The following is a 22,145-nucleotide window of genomic DNA, read 5'->3' as shown; positions in this document are numbered from 1 at the left end:
TACCGAGACTAGGGAAAGGGTAACGGCTGAATGAACAGTGGCCTCGCTAGCGGTTCTGCTATGCTAGGGTATTTAACTCTCCATGCGCATGGGAATTTAGTGAACATGCATGTTACTTAAAGTTTGAGTCGCTACTAGCGTGGAGGAATTGGCGGTTGCTAGATGATGGCGACTGGTTTCACGTGTCCTCACGCGGTTACTCCTACGGGCTCCGAAACGATTCTCTTGCGGACTGCACATAGCCGATGTCGTTTTCCAACGGCGCCTCACACGCTGATGTGTGGTCTTCCTAGACAGGGTACGGCCCAGACAACCAGAAAGCACGTATATTCAAAGTTGTTTTCGTGATATATACGTGATATATACAACATATATACAAACAAACAATTCGTATAGAATGCAAATAAATGGCTTATACGTACAAAAGTGGAGGCCATCTACGTGTATATTTTAATTTAATTTTAATCGAGTTGATTCAACATCATATACGATTTAATCTGTAATAACAAATTCATTTTGAAAAGTCTTACGATGTAATCCGATTTAATTTGTGATACAGTACGACGGAAAAATGAGTCATCGCATATAGGTCGGAAATTTGCATTCTATACGATTTAACTTAAACATAATGCGAGGTATACCATTCTTTTATGCGATTTTGACTTATACTGTAGCAATTTACGATACTGTGTGTACATTGTTATACGACTTCTGGTTGTCTGGGGCCTTCGCATCGATGGTCGTCACCGTCGACGGGAAAATTCGGAAAGTGGTTGCCGCTGAAGATAGAGGTTATCGGTTTGAAACCAGTGATGTTGCTCACTTTGCCTAGGGCGCTGGGAAAACCTTTTTGCTACCCTCTTTCGGCCTCGGTACTACCGGGCGTTCTTGGAAGCTGGAAAATGGGGTCGAAAACGGTCGCTGACTGATGTGGGTGATGTGACGGGTTTCGCAACTTGCTACAAATCTGTCAACGAGAAAATGCCGTCGCGTGGCATTCAACTTCTGCACACTGAATACACTTAGGGGCTGTTCATAAACTACGTAGACCAATTTTAGAGGTTTTAGAAATACAAGCCCCCCCACCCCCGGAAGGGTGTAGACTATAGTCCATACATTTTTTTAGGAAATTTGTATGGACCGTAGACATTTGTCACGAGTCGAGTCTACGTAGTTTATGAACAGCCCTTATGCACAATAGATTACCTTGCTTCTAAACACCTTCGCACATTCCTAACCGCCAAACTAACGCATTTAGCACTAACTAGCTTTCGAAAACAACGAACTAAACAAGGTAAGAAAATTCTAGATTAACAAACTGAAGGAATTTTCATGTTTACTAATATCACCTGTTATTTAGACACCACGCCGCGATAACTAACTCGGACCGCTCTCGCCTCTTCAGCAGATCAGAACGAAGTGAAGAGTCAAGTCTGAAAATCCTCAGATTAGGCGCAAGAATTACAATCTTTGTCGCCGGAAATCACGAATACTATTTTTTTTTTCTAAAAACAAAGGATAGCATTCCCTTCCCTCAAGTTAACGCATATTCCAATAAGCATACCACCCGAAGTGCATCAAAGGATGGGACGGGTCAACAAATCCTGAAAGCAGAAGCGTGCAGGTCGATGTCTGTGCTTTTCCGCGTGATTTGCCTAGACTCTTCGTATGGCTATCGAATTACGCTTTGGCGCCTGAAATGGTACAGAGAACTCATTTACCATGTAATGAACATTTCGATGAGTGAATTGTTTGAGAACGCTTCATGCGTAAAATCTAAACAATGGGTAATTCGATGGGGTTTGAAACATTTCAATTCATGTACAACTTTTGCAATCAAATTATTATATATATATATATTTATATGGCTATATATATGTATATATATATATATGTATCAGTATATATATATATATATGTATCAGATTTTTAGCGATGGGCCCAATCTTAGATCCATAGGCCATCATTAGAGCCATTTACCCTAATTTGTGTCATTCGAAAACAAGCGCTTGCTGTTTCTGAGTATAATTTGTTTCATGTTAACTACCTATTTTTCAAGTACCTCAACCTCACCCGCTAGTTATTTGCCGTTGTTACTGAACTTGCTGCTTTCGGGCTTTCTATTTGGGGTAGGAATGAATCCGATGTCACTCCAATGCTTACATGAAAAACACACATTTTTGGTACCCTCATAAAATACGTTTCCCTTCCGGTTGAGGATGTGTAGCAATAAGGGAATCTCCCTTTTCACATTCATATAAACATCGTGTGCATGTCGAGGTCCAGCTCTGCAGGGAATTTCTCTCAGATGACACACTTACCTTTCCGTATTCCCCTAACACCAACGCTATTCGTGAACCGCCGGTCCGGCTTTATCCAGGATTTCCGGTGGCAAATGTATTTTCACTGCCTTTCCATCCGCATAATAGAAAAGTAATTCAACACTGGCACATACTCCTCCGACTTCAACGAGGCTTGGTAGATTACTGGCTACCGTTTCTGATTACTGAGCATAATGTCGGGAGTGCAATCCCTAGCCCGTACCTTTATATTTCATACGATTGAAATAAACAAATCTGCATTACTGACCACATCACTTACCACAGTGAATACAGATCAATAATAATCTGACTTACACAACTTTCCTTCCAATGGAAATCTTAGAGACGAAGACGGTGTCTATAATAATGGTTGCCCTTCCCAAAAGACCATTTGGGTGTGGCCGACGCCGATTTCAATCTATTAATTCAATCAATAGTATGAATTAGTGAACTTGCACATTGAAGATGGATAAACTAAGCTGTCATCTATGTGGTTCTCTGTGCAATTCTACTTGTTCTAATCAGAAACGGAGTTACAACTACGATATCCACGATATTAAAAAAAGGCGCCGGCTCCTCCGACTTAAAATCCAGGCAGTTGCATCCATCTTAGGCAGTATTCACAGCCAACGGCATGACAAATTTTTTAAGTTCGCCCAAGATCAATCTCACGCTTCCACGTTCCCATAAGTCAAAACAAACGATTCTCCTTACAGTCAAATGCAACATTAATTACAAGTCCCAATATCACCATAAAACGAACTAAGTCACTTGGATACTCTGCATCATACATCGTACTCAGCAGGTGGGGAAGTTGGCACTTGCCAACTAAAATTTGATGGAAATTAAAAAAAAAAAGTGCTTATTACAATTCAAAATACATATAGATAGCACTAGTCGGCAGTGTTTTACGAACTTTGACCATTTGCAGTGATTTTTGTAGATTATACCACGCTGAATTCACATATGAACTCAGATTTTACGTAAAACGACAGTTTTTTTTGTAGGAGAACGGGTTTAAATTCACGGAAATACGTATTTTCATGAAAGATGCAAGTTCTTCGAGTGCTCTGCTAAGTTGAGATCCAACCCAGATCAAATGTGATTGAATATCTTAGACTAGACCTTGCTGAATTGATGCGTACAAGGCGTTTTTTTGGAGCACACACAATTGTTGAGAAAAACGGTTAAAACTCGCGGAAATATGTATTTCCATGGAGTTTTATATTCTACTGCTCTGGATAGTTGCCCCGCTTTGAAAAATATGATTGAATCTCCTAGAATGGATAAACCTGAATATATGTGAGTAGTTCAAATTCAAAAAAATACGTATTTTTGTATGTAATTTTTTTTTCTAATATCATATCTTTTAAGGTAATTTGAAAGATATTGACTAAAATTTAGCTTCTAGGTATCTGGTTATATTTTATTATTTTTGTTTACTAAAACTTTCCTCATAGGAACTAAATTTCAGTCAATACTTTTGAAATGACCTATACCTAACGAAAATCGGTTGTAACTGGCAGATATGAGATATGGAGACATAGGCAAAATACATTTACATGTTTTTTGAAGGGTGACCCCAAACTTATGATCGGGAGTTTATATAGAATTTCAGACTGGCAATAATATTTAATGGTGATAATTATTATATTTAAAGAGCCATGGTCTTTGTGGGAATGGAAAGATGATTTTAAAAAATTAACAGATGTCTCCCCCACCTCTTGAAAAATGTTTTAGCTACACCAATGTGCGAGGCTTCTCTGTTTGTCACGACCCAGCGGACGCTACTAGGCATTCGTACACAAGAGTCATTCGGTTAGTGATACAAGCCATATCAAGAAGGAGTATAGCTACTTTCAGTTGCACATAAAACGAGAAAAGCTAGGTTATTTTCAGTCGCAGGAAAACAAAAGGGGAAAATCTACAAAAGCTGTCAATCTGGGAAGCATATTGTCTTCAGGGTGCGGCAAAGGGCTTTGGCTCAACAACCCATGAGATTACTGTTGTGGCTCTTGTTATGGGAAAATGGTAATATTATCTGCTAGACTATGGACTACTTGTTGTTTTCTAACCTATTGAATCAAATATAGTCGTTATCCACTTTTGTCGGTTGCGATGTTACGGCTAAATGCGCTTATGTTTATGAGCATAAATACGTAGCCAGATTACAAATTTATCGATTGCCATACGCCCCTAGTGCACGATATTAATCCTTATGCCATAATCAACTTCAATTAACGTTTGCTGTGCAACTTAGTGCAGCGTAATGAAATAATTGATTTTTCAAAACCTTCCAGAGTGACAGCAGCTTGCCAACATCAATTCGGATTATTGATGATTCATTAACCTGTGAGTTTTAATCCTTGGCTATTATTGCTGCTAGGGTCAGGTGTTGTTACACGGGAAATAGATGTTTTCCTACTTTATTGCTGAGCTGAAATCGAGCGAGCACTATTAAGCACATCGTTAACACGGACGTTGGATTACGAGACGACGCCTGGAGACGCAAGCTGCAGACTGTGCCGATGAGAGTAACTCAGTAGCTGAGTCGAATTTAACTAAAAATTGCAAACAGTGGGGTAACTCAGTGAGTGAGTAAAATGTTCCTCAATTTTCCGGGTAAAAAATATCACTCGATTTTCCTCATATTCAATAAATTTTCGAGGAAAATTTTACCTCACTTTTTGGAATTTTAAGTCAAATTCGACGCAATTTTGAGTTACGCTCATTGACCGTGCTACGACTGTCGGATGGCTCCCGTTCAATCTCAATTCTATCTGACGAGGTTGGGCGACGAAGCAACAGGCACTGGTACTGCCTTTGGTTGATCCTTGTACCTTGTATCCCGTTTGATGAGATGGAAGCAACGGCCAAATGGTTGCAAAAATCTCGTCATGACGGTGGAAAATGGGAGTCAAGTCAAGATCGTTAATGGTTCTATTATGTTGGAAGATTATAGCTCTTCTATCGAGCAAGCTCACCGCAGCTGGGGATGATAAAGCAACGAACGAAGAAAGTTGAAATTGTATAATCTACTGCTAGAAACCACTCCATAGGATTTTGAGTCATTTTTTGATTATGAGATGCGATATGTAAACCTACACACTAAGATTATTTTTTTAACGAATTTCTGTGAAAAATCACAGAAAATCTGTGAAAAATCATCGAACTGTTAACCGAACGTTCAGCTGTTGAAATTTCGGTGAAATTTCACAGATTTCGGTAAAGTAATCTTAGTGTGTACACTCTTAGCTACACACTTAGAAATAACTAATTTTACACGAGACGGAATCCATCTTTGATATAAAAGATGAGACATACACAAACATGTCATGTAATATTAAGTGCTCCGAGACTGAAAAGTTCGTTGCTCGACGAAAAATACGTTTGATTGAGCTATATTTCACGTCTGTTATGACTAAAATTTATGTCAAAATTGATGCTCGTATATGAGCACCTAAATTTACATGAATTTTTCTAAGTGTGAACGATAATCGGTAAAAAAAAACTTTTTACATTAATAGGCTATTAGGACATTTTAACCGTTAATTATTGGTAATCCATGATTACCGATAATGTACACACTTAATCTAGCTCGGTAAAATCGCAAACATCCGATTACCTTGGCATTTCCATTTGCTGATATCTCTGCAAAATATATGTTAGTTAGCTGATATTTCAGCAAATAGTTATTTGTTAGCTGAGTCTCGGCAATTGTTTTACTAAATCTCAGCAAAATAAATTGCAGAACTACTCGGTTTTTGGAATCTCCACGAAAAAATTTAAGTGTGTAGGTGTTTCTTCGATCATCAGTAATTTTTACCGATATCTACACACTTAGAAATAACTAATTTTACACGTAACGGAATCGATCTTTGACATACAGGATGAGACGTAAACAAACATGTCATGTAAAATTAAGTGCTCCGAGACCGAAAAGTTCGATGCTCGACGAAGAGTACGTTTGATTGAGCTGAATTTTGCGTCTATTATGACTCAATTTTATGTCAAAATTGACGCTCGTATATGTCAGTCTCAGAGCACCTAAATTTACATGATTTTTTCTAAGTGTGTAGGTATTCTTTACCGACTTTAAGGCATGTACATCTTAGCGTGTACAGCTTGTTTTAACATCCATACATTTACTCTTGATTTCCATATGAAAGTACATGAATACTCATAGCCAGCTGACTATAAAAACCAGAAAAAAGAGATTGCATTATTATAGGGGAATTTACGTATTCTCGGCAACCTAAGCAGCGACCTTCTTTCTATAGCCTTTTTCTCTATGGAACGCACACATATGCAGTATTGGTTTGTTTACAAACATTTGCTGCCAGCTGCTCTAACAATTTCAGTCGAAAGAATTGTCAAAAACTGTTTTGAAACGCTTTTACAAAGCTCCAATCTTCTCTAGTGAGAGCGAGTATTGTCGGCAACCAGTTTTTCTTCGGCAACCGTTCCATTTGAACTGCATGTAAATCTGCTGTTCTATTATCGGCAACTCGAAATCAGCTACAATTTGTAGTGCGTGTGTTTCATTTCAAGAAAACCCTGCTAGATTGCTTTTTCTCAGTGGTAAAAATATAGTCAAATTGAAGCTGAAAGCATAAAGAATCGTTTGCATGCATTCAGCGAAGTGTTTTCGTAAGAAAATCCAGTGAAAATAGTGTTTCAATTTGGGTTGCCGAAAATAGTCTGTCATGCCGAACCCGTCATTTCCCCTACTTTCTCTTTCCAAGAAACCGAGGTTCAACGGAATCATTTTTGTGTCGATTCATCTCTCAGCTTCAACTTCACACGTTGTGAATAGTCTCGCAATGTGAAAGGAGCTTGTAGCATCAAGCATGATATTTTACTCCAATATTACACGTGATATTGATAGCGTATGAGAGCGGAAAAATATCAATTTTCTATCATGCCACCACTGATAAAAACAATATTTATGAAAATCGATACCGTTGGTTACTAGTGATGTTCCACAGAACAGAAGGGGAAGTGCAAACAAATCGGTGAATCAAAAATGGTTCGTTTTTCTGCTCAACAAGCTATGTGTTGTGGTAGCGTTCCACACGGGCTTTCTATGTGCACTCACACTATCATAGCATGCTGCCTATCTTAACTGCAGGCAGAAGATGCCTTCTACCGCTAGGTTCGCTAGTGTTCGCAAATGACAAGTGGAGCCACTTTCTGATCCGAAGTTCCACTCCTGTGATGCAATGCAATAATAATAGCGTGTGGTAACTTTTGGATTAATGGTTGCGTTTGTACCACAAGAGGAAGGGAAAGACCAGCCAATCATGGACGGTTGGCTCAATTTGGAGTAATTCGTTCGTTCTACAAATGGCTGCCATTCCGGCAAAATGTATGGATTAATTCGACAGCGGGATGATTAAGTTGTCTTTATTAAGGATTTTTGTATAGGGAGAGTTGTTGTATTTTTAGCAGTATGATATGAGCGTAATTAATAGATATTCTTAGAAATATGACTAATGACAACATACCAATCCATTTAGGGTTCACGTAACATCACATGTTAAGCACTCCACTAATGTTCTAAATTAATCACGACTCCCCACCGACGTCAGTCAGCTGTGGAGATACATCACGTACTACCATGGTACACAGGTCATGTAGAGTCCCCCATGAGAACTAAGATATGCGGCAGCTGATAAATACTCAACGTCAGCAATCTTGTGGCCATGCATTAGTCACTATGGCTCCGGTTTACAGCCGTTCTAACGGGTTCCTGTACACGCTATTATGATTAGTTTGTTCTTGTCAAGCTACCACCGACTGGCGAACATGCAGCAAGACTAGTCAGGATCACCTAACCGGACCACCATCATAGATGCTTGCAGTTGCAATCGAAATACACTTATCCCCATTATAGGACTGCATTACACTACATGTGTTCCCGCAAGATCCACCTTGCCCAGAAGGATAACAAAAAAAAAACATCATAATTTATCCTCTCAAGTGAAGTACTTTCACTTAGAACGGACTAATTTCCATAATCGTCAGTCAAACCATCTGATGTCGGTTGAGATCGCATCTGTTTGGTAGCAGCGGAACAGTTGAGCTCTTTAGTCTTATTCCACGTTTCACATTCTCTCTCGTGCCTATTCTTCGTCGGTCCATCAACCAAAGATGCTGCTGAAATGTGATACTTTTTAAAATGACATTCCCCGTGGTGCTCGCGGTTGTTTGGTTTACGTCGCCGGAACCTATAAAGCTGTAAGGGTCGTTCCGGGTGACAAAGTAAAACTTCTGAATGAAATTGTGAAACCCGCTTCAGGTGATGTCTCACTTTGAACGTGTATGCGCACTTGATGCTATGGTTGGAATTTTAGGATCCTCGTGTGTCGTGTGGGTCATTTTTAATTCTGAATGAATTCCCGCTCGCTGTCGGTTTCATTTTAAATGGAACGTTAAAAGCTTCGTCATGAAAAGGTGACCCGTTTTCGTCAAACTTATGATCTCCGTGTACAGTGAAGGTGAGCGTGTACTAAAGGAATATAGTGCATCAAACTTACGTTTCATAGATGATTTTTTGCATTATTTTAAATATCGAATGCATATTTTAATTATTAAAACATAATGCACTATTCAAGTATCCAACAAGTTGCCCTTTCTCAATACAAGACTGGATAGAAAATTGATAGATAGTTTCTGTGGGAGTGCTAGGAGTTTAGAAAAAATGTCGTTCTACAAACGTTGTTTACAAAAGCAGATACGTCCCTTTGAAAATGTAATCGGGAAATATCATATGACATTTGAATACAAGGTACACCGGGGCAAGTGGGACCGCGGAGTAAATGGGATGATTTCAAATCTGAATTCTGAGTTGTGGGTGCGATAAATCAGGAAACTCCATAGTGGTAATGACGTCGTACTCCCGCTGATGTTATATCACACACACTATTCAGCAATCAGATTTGAAAATGACCGTCTCCACATACTCCGTGGTCCCACTTACCCTGGTGTGCCTTGTAGGACTGTCTTGGGGATTTTTGGCTCTTTCAGTCTTCTAAAGCTGGAAAAATGTTGTATTTCCTCAACTCTCCAATGTTTTGGTGATACACAGCAAAAAATTCTGGATTATAATTGTGATGTAAACATTCATTCACGTAAACTTATATCTCATTTCACGCAAACGAGCAACTTGTAAGCAATGCTGTTTACAAATATGGGCTTTTGTATGCAATATTTGCAACATTTCATGAAATGTCTCTAATCTTTACACGATTTATAATCTAAACTAAGATTATATGTGACGCTCCTTTTATGTGCATCATATTGAACAGAAATTTACACTACTTTTTCGAACTGTGTATATTTCAACATCTTCAAGGATTTAGAAGCTACGTTTTTGCTGCTTTAGAAGACTGAAAGAGCCAAAAATCTCCCAGACAGTCGCGAGCTTTCAAATACTTATCAACTATGCTATCGATATTTTGATTCAAAATCTGTATCGATACAAATACCTCTATTTTGCAATATAGGAACGATTCTAGTTTAACATGATTCTCAGCCAATTTGAAACTTTGCATGATTACTTTCAAACGTTTCTAGGAACTCAATGCAGATGGAATACATCGATTTAAATGATTCAAAAAACATTTAACTTGAGGAATCATTATTTTTAACATTTAACATATAATTTATTTCCCTAATTTAACGCAGGAAAAATACTCCTTGAAGCTTTCTGAACACGTTGCAATGTCTCAAAGGAAAAAAAATTGCTATCGCACTAGTTTTCTCTTAAAATTGACGAATTGAAAAAACCTGAGGATGGACAAATATTGGAAACCCCGATGTCAAAAACAACACAACACCACACTAAAAAAATATATGAATTGACTCCCAAGTAACAATTAAGGTTTTATAAGGGTTCTGTAGACCATGATTTAGACTTGTAGCATGCTTTAAAACCTCCATAAAACTCTAACTCATACACGCCCGTCGAAAGTAACTTAGGTACTGAGTCAACTTAACTCAGTCTCTGAGTAACTTTCTGAGTAACACGTCCGTCGTATGATGTTGCAGACAGCTGTCAAAAAATTTCAATCATTTTCATCCGACTACACAGGATGAAATATCCAAAAAATAGTGGGGCGGTCACAATACCGTTTGGTAAATTCCTATTAACTTTTAAGACGTTAATGTTATTTATTTGTCAGTGTAGACCGTTTTACAATAGTTGTCTAAAGTGCTGTTTTACAATTTACTAAGTTTAAAAAATATATATTATAATATGCTATAAAAAAAATAATGTAATTGCATGGCTGACCTCGAAAAGAAAATCTTTTTCAGTTTTCTTTTACTCATTGTTGAATCAACTCATTCGCAATACACATCATTCTAATTAATGGTCAATTTTTTGGATAGTTTATTTAGTTGTTTGTTAACAAAGAATAAGTTTCCATTCCTTAGTGAGTGAGTGAGAACATAAAAATTAATATTTTCCAAAACCTCTGGACTGTTTCTTTTTACAAAATAACATCGTTTAAGAATGCTTTCATTGCGAACTCTCTTCGCTTTTTGACCTCATCTAAATTTATTAACATACATCGTGACTCATAAGATGGGAGCGGAAAACTCGTCCAACATTACTTTCTTTTTTGAACATACTCAATACGGTTAACATGTGTATCATGATATGGAGCCCAAACTACACTACAGTACTCAAGAAGAGGCCTCACATACGCTACGTACTTTAATTGTGTAAGGATCATTAAAGTGCATACTACATCGTTTGATAAACCCGAGCATGTTATTTGCTTTATTGATAATGCTATTGTAGTGAGAAGCAAATGACAACTTAGAACCGAGAACAACACGTAAGTCTCTAACTTGATAACATATTTGAACTGGTTTCTGGCCTAAAATAATTGTGTCATGAAAAATAGCAATAGTGAACAATATAGAATTGCATTTTTTTTACATTAAATTCTAACAAATTTCGGCGATCTGAGGACAATAAGCCAAAAACATTACTACGTTTTGTGAATGGCCCATCAACATTTATCAATTATTCAAGATAAAACATGGAAATTGTATAAAAATGATTGAAGGGGAAATTATACTTTGCCCTTCCCTAAAATTATTGAGGGGGTAAAAAGTGACATGCCCCCACCCCCTTGATGGCCATAGCCAGCATCATCCATGTAAGCTCTGAAAATAAATGAAAACCTCCATTATTCCATACAACATGATGAAAATTTCAAATCTGTTGGAGCTCAGACAACTGAGAATTTATTTTGGACTACGAATGATGGCCGACATGATAGGGAAATTCAAATAAAAAACAACGTAAAATATTAACATCGAATAAAGAAGCAGCCATGGAAAAAGGGGATGACTAAACTTATGCAAATTTTAAATCTTCGCTCCACAGTGCTCAAACGGTTGCAAATTTAGACAGGATCAGCATTCCAAAATTTTAAATTAATTAAGTAAGAAACTGACTCGGTACAAACCATTTGAAGTTTAAATGGAAATTACTATGGGAAATCCAAATTTTGTGTTCATATCTATCCAAAATTTAACCATATCAATTTGCTTTAAAAACTGATAACTGTGCTTGTAGAAAAATTTTCAGCTACAACACGATATTTCATTTAAATTTAATTACAATATCGAATAAATCATAAATGTTGTAGACTAGCTTGTAAAAATATTCGTTGCTTACCTCAAAAATAGTTTAAAATTAAACAAGGGGAGATTTATCGCAACAATTATTGTTCCGAATTTATTTCTGAGTGAGAGATCGTATGGTTCTCTGCATATATCCCATGTAAGTATCCAACTAACTATACTTCCCATCCCCACTTGCTGCAAGGTCGTGGTCACGACAGTTCTCAATCGTTTGAGGTTATATAACTTCCATCTAAGAGGCATTGATTAATTCCAAATTGCTGCATATAAGGTAACAATTTTTAATGTGGATTCAACCGATGTAAAAAAAAATACTAAAAACACCCTCGCGGAAGATTATAAAGATTGAACACGAAAAAATCCGGACACTAAAATATTGTTGGGGTTTAAAAATGCGTTTTATTTTTCATAGTTCAATGTAACAGCTATACATTAATAGGTATTATGCTTATTGTAAGACCATTGTTTCAGTCTTCCTTCTTAACATAGGCCATTGCTCAAACTTATTTCGTACACGGCCCATCATCTTTTGCACGAGCACTGTTCCCACTTGTTTGGCTGCCAAATTCCATTACCGCTTTAAATCCTTCAGGTCAATTGCAGTTCCACCCTTCTCAGTATGTGCTTCGCAATTGACCAGTATTCCTCAATTGGACTTAGTTCCGGAGTATTGGCCGGATTTATCTCCTTGAGTTGGAGGCGAACCAGCCTCAAGCTGAAAGCCTCCTAAATAAAGATAAATCAAGCAATCAATCATCTCCTTGGGAACCACTGTGACGCCATTTTTGCTGTACCACTGTTGGATAGAATTAGAGTAGTGGCAGCTTGCCAAGTCCGGCCAGAATAGGCAATCCACCTCATGCTGCTCCAGAAAAGGCTAGTCTCTTCTATAGGCACTCCTCCTGGTAAATTTGCTGGTTCATAATCTCAGAATTAACGAAAGTTTCGCTTTTCAGCTAACAATTGCAGATTGCGTTCCAGGCAAGAAAGTTTTTGGGTAACTTCGACTTCTTTATGATTTGACATTCTTCCGGGGCACTCTTCCGGTCAACCGCGGTATAACATTCCTGCCCAGGAATTTGATCGAAAACTGCCAGGAGCGTAGAGACCGGGACTTTCGTTTCGAGCGTACAGGATCGAATCGCGACGTACTTGCTGAAGCCATGATGTAAACAAATGAACTCATCCTGACGACCTACTGTGATATACACTCTTTCTTTTACAGAATTTGCAAAAAATGCTTTAAAGGCAGCGTTGTTAATGTGTCCGGATTTTTTCGTGTCCAACCTTTAGTCGCAAAATAGTCCATCTTTCTAGTTCCCTAGAGTTCCAGTTGACTTTTACAATCTGAGCATTCAGAACTGTCCCCTTAATTGATTCTCTCTTGTCTTCCTTGCTCAAAACACGAAAATAAACACATTTTACGATTGAATTTCTACCTGTTTGCGTGCTACATCTTTGAGAATATGTTAGAAATCTGAACGAATGGGAGAAGTGGTTGCCTTCCATGGAACCACACTTCTTGTTACATGTTGGTGATGGAACATAAAAAGGAACATAACTCAAATGATGTGTGATTAACTGCCAAAGGTAATTTTAGTGGGAAAGGAAACGTAGGATGGGGGATTTCATGAACATGAAAGGGCAGCACTGTACTCAGCGCGAGGCGAGGTTGGCTCTTGCTATCCACAATTTGCAAAGAGGACGGTAATATTACATCTACGTATTTCTCAAATGAAAATGTCATTAATCATTTGCTTGGTACATTTAAGCTCTTAACCACAAAGCCTTGTTTAGATGATTGAATTCGACGTTCAACTCTATAGAGCTGCGAATGGAGCGTCTTGAAAATTGGTCAACGTCGAGTTTTTCAAATCGCTTTCGAGTTACTTGAATGTCAACCACCAGATCGAGGGAGAGATGAATCAACTCACCTGAACTGTTGCTTTTTTTGATCCGTCAAATGGGCTTTAAAAAGGATAAATTGGACATAATGGCTAATGGACAAATGAAAATGGTCTATAATTGGTGGTGACCCATAATACTGGGGTGACTGTATCGTTCGCTTGGTTTGTACGATTCATAAGAGAGCATCACGAGAGAAATCGTCATTTATGAATCGATCTTTGAAAATTTAATCTGAAAATTGTTTCAGTTAAAAATTGCAAATGTGATGCTTCTGGATGGAATATTTTGAATATCGTGATATAACTACTTCTCTAATTATAAGTTCGAAATATACTTTTCCCCATTAATGTTTCTTCAACGTTCTATTTCTCTTTACAGAGTCTGCATGAATATGTAGAATAATCATTACATTGTAGCCACATACATGGCCGACAAACCGAGGTGATTCCTTGGTCTTAGAGGTTCGACAGCAAAGGAGCTTATCCTTCACTAGTTTTTAAGCTCGCATAAATCAGTCGAGGGGGCTGAAACAATTCTGATAGAAATACAGATCAATGACAATTCATCACAACGATATCGAGTGAACATCATTTAAAACATTATTCAGGTGCATATTTCGACGGTGTGACATTTAGGAACCGTTATTCTACTACATTGCCATCGTTGAAGAAGCACGCACCAAACGGAATGAAAATTAAAGTGTAAGTGTAATTTCCCTCTGGTGTAATTGTGAAATTTATACTCGTCTGTTTGGGTGTCACCGAGAAGCATGAAAAGCTTTCATTGTTGAGTTTAGTGCCGAAGAATCCGCTGTTGCGTTGGTAACGCCATATCGAAACGATCGGGCTATAAAGGAGACAAACGAGAAGAAATCATAATTAAGAAGAAGGTGGATGATTTGAAGCACAGCCGACGTTTGTTGCTCGTGTCAATGAGAGCGTTTATGCGATGGATGTAGCAGCTGGCAAGATCTTCATTCCACCCACCACTGACGGGTGACAACGGTGTGCACATTAACAAAACGGAGTAAAACGAGGTGAACACGTGCTGGGTTTCGCAATTAATTTTCGTCAAACGGGATTCGACTCGTTGCTAATGCAGTGTAAGATCGGGCACGTTGTTGCTTGTGTGTGCGTGCCGTTGAAAACGCTGGAAGAAAAGTACGAGTGAATTTAATCAACCATAAAAACTCATCGGTGCTCATTTTCTGGTTAAACGACCCGCGAATGTGCAAAAGTTTGGTTGAATGATTAAACAGCTTGTGGAAAAGTTCTCTCGATTGTAAAATTCATCGAAGTTGTGATTACGTTTAAGTGGAAACCGTTAATTCTGGTTGGTGGGGCATCCGCTCCTCGAAAACGGATATTGTCTGTTCGATTTCTGAGTGGAAAAAGTACAAGGAGGTGCCTCCCGCCGGTTATAAATGCTCAGCCCTAAAATGCAGCGATCCGTTCGTGTCAACGAGCATCAGCTGATTATGCTGTCCGATCGGGCGCAGTATGATCACTCGATGGTAAGTGTAGCAGTGTTTTGTATTCTAATAAATCCACATAAGCAAAACAGGGTTCGAATGGATTGGATTTGGCTCAACAATTGTTCCTAGTTCCATTTAGATCTACAATGCCAGTTCCATCGGTTCTAATACACCCCCTATACAACCTCTCAATATTTGAAATTATTAAGTTGCTATCTGACACATCACTGACCATTTAAGGTTTACATGAGAATTATGCAAAATGTAAACTGTCTGTTCTGACAAGCTTTCAACAATGCTAACAAGAAGAGGTTGTAAAGTATGTGTTTGACTCATAAAACCTGTCAGTATCTGAGCCAGTTTTACGTTACGTTAATGCTAGACTGAAACGTTTCCTTAGAGGCAGGCCCTAAGCCTGACCTTCTACTATCAAATGTGATGAACTAGCCTACGGCTAAAAATCACAAAAATAAAAAAAAAAAAAAACTTGTCAATTTCGCTTTTAGAGCGCCACACTCAGCGGTGTTATGATTCGTGAGCACTCATGAATTGTAAAATCGCTTATTGTGGCGCTCTGAAAGCAATATTGACAGGTTTTATATCCTGATGAATGTGGGCGTCTTGGTTTATATGTCAAACACATACTTTACAACCTTTTTTTAATTTATTAGTACTAATGCTCATTATAACATCTAATGATTTCATAATTCCGAAAAACATTTTTTTACAGAAAGTATATTGAATCAATCCTGCTTAGATGTTTTATAGAAATTTATTGTAATGCAAGGTAGGAAAGCCTATCGAGTCCACCAATTATTTTGTGGCGCAAAAACCCCATATTTTTTCACAAAAGAGGCACTTCGTTACACTTAATACGCTGAATACAAAGAACACAAAATATTAAACTTAAGTCTTTAATAGGGTGTATCATTTTGAAAAAAAGAGATGAATTTTTGATAGGCCACCCTCTAGTTCGTTCCATTACCCCAAAATATGAATCGGTGCAAAAAATGGCAAAGATTGATCAAGGTTTAGACGTCGCACAAATGATTTGAAGTTTGTATGGGAATTACTATGGAAGAATTTCTAAAATCACTTTGCTTCTACATTTCCAAATTCTGAAAAAAATTAAATGACGAATTTCACGCTAACTCGATAAAGGAATCGGCAGCCCCCTCTCAAATTTCAATGAAACTTTGTGGGTGTGTAGATTTCGTCTACTTAAGCAACTTTGCACACATATTTTCTTTAAAAAATGCTAGACCAACTTTTAAAAAGTGCAGAACTATTTTGATTACAATTTCCTCGAAAAATTATAATTCAATAATGTCAAGTCCCATTTATAAATTAAGATTTCTCAATAAGGCATTTTTTTTAATCGGATTTTGTTTTTCTACAGATCATTTATCTATAACTCGCTCATATATCTCAAGATGGGTACTTTTAAACGTTATTTAACAAAACTGTGTCGTGTTCGCACTGAATAAAATCAATGATTTTTTTTAGTGTAAACATGAGAAATATTGAAATGTTGAGACTCATGTGAAACCTACCACTAAACTGGATTGCACTCAACAAGCTTCAAATGAAAGGTACACCAAAACAGATAAGGAAGACGTTTTCAATCCTCATGGGAATGATATTATTTTTGATATAATTTAATTTTAATATAATGTTTAATTGACAGAGTATCAAAAAATGGTGATCCTATTTCATATTTTTTTTATCTTATTTAAAGAAAAACTTTTACATATTATTTCTCGGCATTGTCAAACAAAGTATTTTTTTAAAGTTCCGTTGAATTAGAAGATTTTTTAGCTACAATTTGATTTTTGGCAACAGGCTTAAAACCAGATATCGTCTTAGCGTGGTGAAACAAATCTTCTAGTTCTTCTGACAATTTTTTCGTATTGCTCAGTAGATAGATAACAGAAATTCAATTTTGTGATGCTTTTCTCTGTTTGTTTAACTGGCCAGCTGTAGAGCTCTCGTGAGGTTGTAATAGTATTTCCTAGGGGGCAAGAGAAACTCTTTTGCCATTCGTTTTAAAGTTCCACCAGTAGCATCACAGGGACCTTTGCCATGAGATATTGCAAAGAAATGCCATTTTGATTCCAATTTGTGCATTGATTTGAACTTACATAGACTGACAAATTTTTTTTCTGTTTTTATAATGAGCAGCTGCTCCATCTGACATAAATGTAATTTTGGAGAATATTATTGATAGTTTCAAGAATTCCATCAGTTTTGAAATGAACAATTGAACTGCTATTTACATGACATGTTTGTTTACGTGTCATCCTTTATGTCAAAGATGGATTCCGTCACTTGTAAGATTAGGTATTTCTAGATGTGTACAGATAAGCTTGTGGTCGTACCTACATCGTACCTACATCGTACCTGTTTTGTGCCTAGATCCTAAACGCGAAACAATATATATTTTAGAGGTACATTTCGTAACATTGAAACTGGGTTTCTCACTCGTTGAAAATATCTTGTTTGCGATTTATGTGATTTGATATATCGACACCCATATTTACCATAACATGTTCCGTCCATATCTCCGAAGCTATTTGACCCTTCATTAATATTCAAAAATTTATAAAAGATCATTTTATTTTTCATTTGGATTTGAACACAATCCTGTTTAGTGGTAGACGTGAAACACGTCTTTCAAAATTTTGAAATTTCTCTTTCCCTCCCTGAAAAAAAATCATAGTGCGAACACGAAAAAGTTTTTGTTGAATAATTTGTTTTTCTTTAAAAGTGTTCAAGTTGTAGATAAATGATATTTCTATCTGTAGAAAAAGTTTCAGATTTTTAGAATATGGCGATTTTGAGAAATCTCAATCAGTGTTAAAAATACTTAATTTTTATGTTTTCTTATGGAAGTGCATTTATTTATCTACAAATCATCGGTTAGCAACATTATTGTAGGACTTATAATTATTGAGATATAATTATTTTGAAGAAAATGATGAAAAGAAAGTTCTGCCCTTTTCATATGTTGGTCTAGATATTTTTTTAAGAAAATAAGTATGCAAAGTTGCTTAAGTAGACGAAATCTATACACGCACAAAGTTTCATTGAAATCTGAGAGGGTGCTGTGGATTAATCATCAAACCGTCTACATAAAAAGCAGTGGTTGAACAAACTTTACCCCTAAAATCAATGTTTGAGAAGCTATTATAAAAGCGCACAAAAACGGCAGAAAGCAACACTTTGTAATGTAAGTGGAAATCAAAAAATCATCATACTAGTACACACCGTAGTCTCTATACAAACTTCCTTAACCTTCATCATTCTTTATCATTTTTTGTTCATATTTTGGGGTTTTGAATCGATTTTTTTTTTCAAAATGATGCACCCTAGTCTATAACCTGCAATAATTCAACGTTACAATCTTACAGTCAGAAAATGTGTCATCAGTTTGGTAGTCTGCTAGGAATCAGTCCAAAATGGTTACCACTGTGTGTGAGGCAATGTTGAATAATTCCAGCAGAAGCATTGAATTCAAACTGGCCAATGGCATATTTAAACCGGGAAAACTGGTCCTGGTTTGGTCGCGATGACCATAACAACTATAACTGGTAGCTACGTTGCTACGTTGTCTCAAAGGGTGTTCTGACCCGATTATGTTGGTTCGACTAGAATACGTGGGGCGTCGATTCAAATCATTCCCATTCTCATTTACTGCGGTCGAATCAGATTGATGATTGATTATAGTTGATTAAACACCATTCAATAAGCTAGCTACAAGTAGCATTTCTAATACTACTTGTGGTTCTGTGCCATGCTGCAATCTTTTTATTTTCCTGGCTGTATAGGCCCCTTTCTATATTTCGAGGACATTTTACCAGCGTTGACTACACAAGCCGTTCAACACAGTAACACATTCAGTGTCCCATAAGCACACTCTTTATGTTGGTACGAGTTGAATCGCCAACGGCAGTGTTGAAAGCTGGCAAATTGAGATGTGCTTACACCGTAAATACCTCCCAGTCACGTCCGAAGGGATGTGACAAACGAGAAGGCAAATGTGTTCTATGTTGCGGTTGTGTATCGGCTTGCAGCAGTATGTTACGGTCGGTTGAAAAACGGACCATTATGATTTTTATGCGCTGTTTTGTGGGTACGTGTGAAACCGTCTCGAGGGTTGCTGCTCTATTCTATCCGGCATATTTTCGATTCAGATGGTTGAATTCATATGATTATGGATGGCAGACTTTAATCTAGGGCTGAAAAACTTGCTTCAAAACATTTGGGGTTTGGGTTTGTGGGTCGTTGGGATCCTTTTCTGCGCAACGGTTCTCTTATTTTTCAACGTTCAAGCATTCACAGAACTCACTGTATGGTTTTGTTGGATTTTAATCTTCTACAATTCTTGGGGTCCCAAACTGAAAATTAAGTTGACACTTTTTTTTTAATAATGTGTCTTGGATTTATTTATCCGTTTTCAAATGTGTTATACCAATAGAAAGGATACTTCCTCAACGTTTCATCTTATACTTTTAAATAGAATCTTCCGGAGGTCAGTACGGTAATGTACTGAATGCCGTACGGTTTGTTAAGGGAAAAATAAAAATTATTTGTCAGCTTTTCGGATGAATTTTTGAACTTTTCGCTGAATATCACCCATCACCCTTCCACCACTTCTCCAAATCAGATGTTGTTTTGATTGTTTTGCCACATTCCTTCAATTTACGCTTGATAACAGCGCAAAATTTTTCCATTGGACGAAAATCTGGACAATTTGGTGGATGCGTTTATCAACAAAAGACATTATTTGCTCATACCAATCAGTGGAATCTCTGCTGAAATGGCAGCTGACTTTGTCGGGCCAGAACTTTACGGGACATTCCTGTGACTGAATGAATGGCAAAATTCTCTTCTGGACATTCCTCCTTTTAAAGTTGTCCTTTCGTAGGCGCTTCTTTGTTTTCTTTACATAACTGCATATGCCTTGCCAAATCATCAACTTGCGAGAGAATTTATCTGCAAGGACAAATTTGAACTTACCCTGAGCATTCCCATTACGTTTTGCAAGGTAAAGTTTTTGACCCGCAAGTTGTCCAAAATTCCATTTTTATGTAAGTTTCACCGTCCATCAAAATACATCCGTTATACTTGATCAGATCTTGCTCGTACAGCTTCCTTGCACAGTTTTTGGCAACCAGGTGTTGTTTCAGCGTACTGTTGGAATTTTTGTTGGCATGGTACGACCGAAAACTTACTCGCATACAGATTCACCGAACTGTACTGTAAATGATTTTTTTTTTCGCCAAATCACGTCCGGATATCCCAGGATTCTTTTGATCTGCCAGAATGATCTTCGCCTTTTTTACCTAACGCCTGATCTAGAAAAAACGAACTAAACCTCCAGCGAAGCAGCTGGCGAGTCAGGTCAAAGTCAAATAGTGCGGAGACCCTATTGAAGAGTCTCTGTAAACCACAGATTGCGCCGAATATGCTATAATTAGTTCGCTGTATGGGCAGGCACAGCATTGAATTATTCCGCAGGGTTCTGGGTTGAACATTGATGTCAAGCGAGTAGTTCAGTAGAAATTTCCAGCTGCCTTGAGCCTCGACATGCACACAGGTGTCCGGGGTCTATATATGGATGTGAAAAAGCTGCTTCTTATTTCCCTGCATTTCTTCATTCGAAAGAGGAACATATTTGTGTTTCCTTTGAAAACGGAGGGGCATCGAATGAATTCCTGCCCCAAGCGGAGGGATCGGAAGTAGCTAGTACGACAACGAACGGAAGAAGAAAACCAACAACGGAATGACGAAGAGATCAGTACGTAGCTGCATCGCCAAGCGAGGAAGCAGTTGAGGACCTGGAACAAAAGGTGGTGGTGATGAATGTGTGATCCGCGGATGCCGAGAAGAACAGTGGAGAGTGTATTACTACTATAAATTCTGGATAGTGAACTATACCGATATGGAGCGGCTAAAGAACGAAGAGGAGTCGAAACGACAGGCACTGCTGAAGGAATAAAAATTGGAGAAGCAAAGGAGTTGATGGCACGAATGAAAGCGGAAGCTAAACTCAAGTCGCCTCCAAGGAAAAGTAAGAAGCATATTTGGTAAAAACACCGCTCGGTGCGGTTCGGTGGCAACCTACTCATGTATGCACAGCACTGGGTTTCTTTGATAAAGCACCCGGTGTAGGTGCAGCATTTTGGCACACCACCGAACCAAAAGAGAAACCTGAACACGGTGCGATGGGCATAGACTCGGCACCGTGGGGCAACGAACCACTCATGATTTTGTTTTAAACAGTTCGTCGTTGGGTATGCGCTATAGGTGTGAACTGTTGAATTCGACGTTCAACTTGCTTGAATTATGAATTGAGTAATAAGTAAGTAATAAGTAAGTTGTAAAGCCCCGTAACGTGGGTAGATCACCTTTTCGTGGTACGTTACGGCGAGTAAGATCTACCACCGATTCCTAGTCCTGACTACTTCAAACTAGGGGAACAGGATTTTTCAGTAATCCAAGGAACACATCTTAGTCCTTGTTACTTTTTATGCCTTGTTGATAGTGACAATACTCGGCTTTGTCTACCGAGGATGATCTTGAAAGAAGGAAAAAAATGAGTTAGTTGTCTTCATCTATGTGATTCCTAATCTTCTATTCGTTGTTCCCTAGTTTGAAGTGGTTAAGACTAGGGTTCTGAAGCATGGTCATTATCGGTGTCATACCTTAATTTTGTTGCTAAGGAATCCAATTTTGACTGACAAAGGGGCGCGCCTTTGGAGGGTGTTTCAACACTC

The 22,145-nt window shown here is 37.9% G+C and overlaps 1 protein-coding gene across 1 annotated transcript in view; it reads left to right on the top strand.

Moving 5' to 3' along the window:
• The window catches only part of LOC135698672 (ras-specific guanine nucleotide-releasing factor 2-like), a gene marked incomplete at its 3' end in the record, with an annotated part of 206,776 nt that overhangs the window by 46,337 nt on the left and 138,294 nt on the right, over positions 1 to 22,145 (top strand). The window contains exon 2 of the mRNA XM_065218750.1: positions 14,271 to 15,405. Within this exon, the coding sequence (XP_065074822.1) occupies positions 15,316 to 15,405 (90 nt within the window). The remainder of the gene's footprint in view (positions 1 to 14,270; positions 15,406 to 22,145) is intronic.

The sequence above is a fragment of the Ochlerotatus camptorhynchus genome, unplaced genomic scaffold (genome assembly GCF_037179485.1).
Source record: "Ochlerotatus camptorhynchus isolate MF236.1 unplaced genomic scaffold, CSIRO-AGI_Acam_v1.1 ptg000093l, whole genome shotgun sequence".
Lineage (NCBI taxonomy): Eukaryota > Metazoa > Arthropoda > Insecta > Diptera > Culicidae > Ochlerotatus > Ochlerotatus camptorhynchus.
Note: the sequence above shows the minus strand (reverse complement) of the source record. Positions and strands in the feature narration are given on the sequence as shown.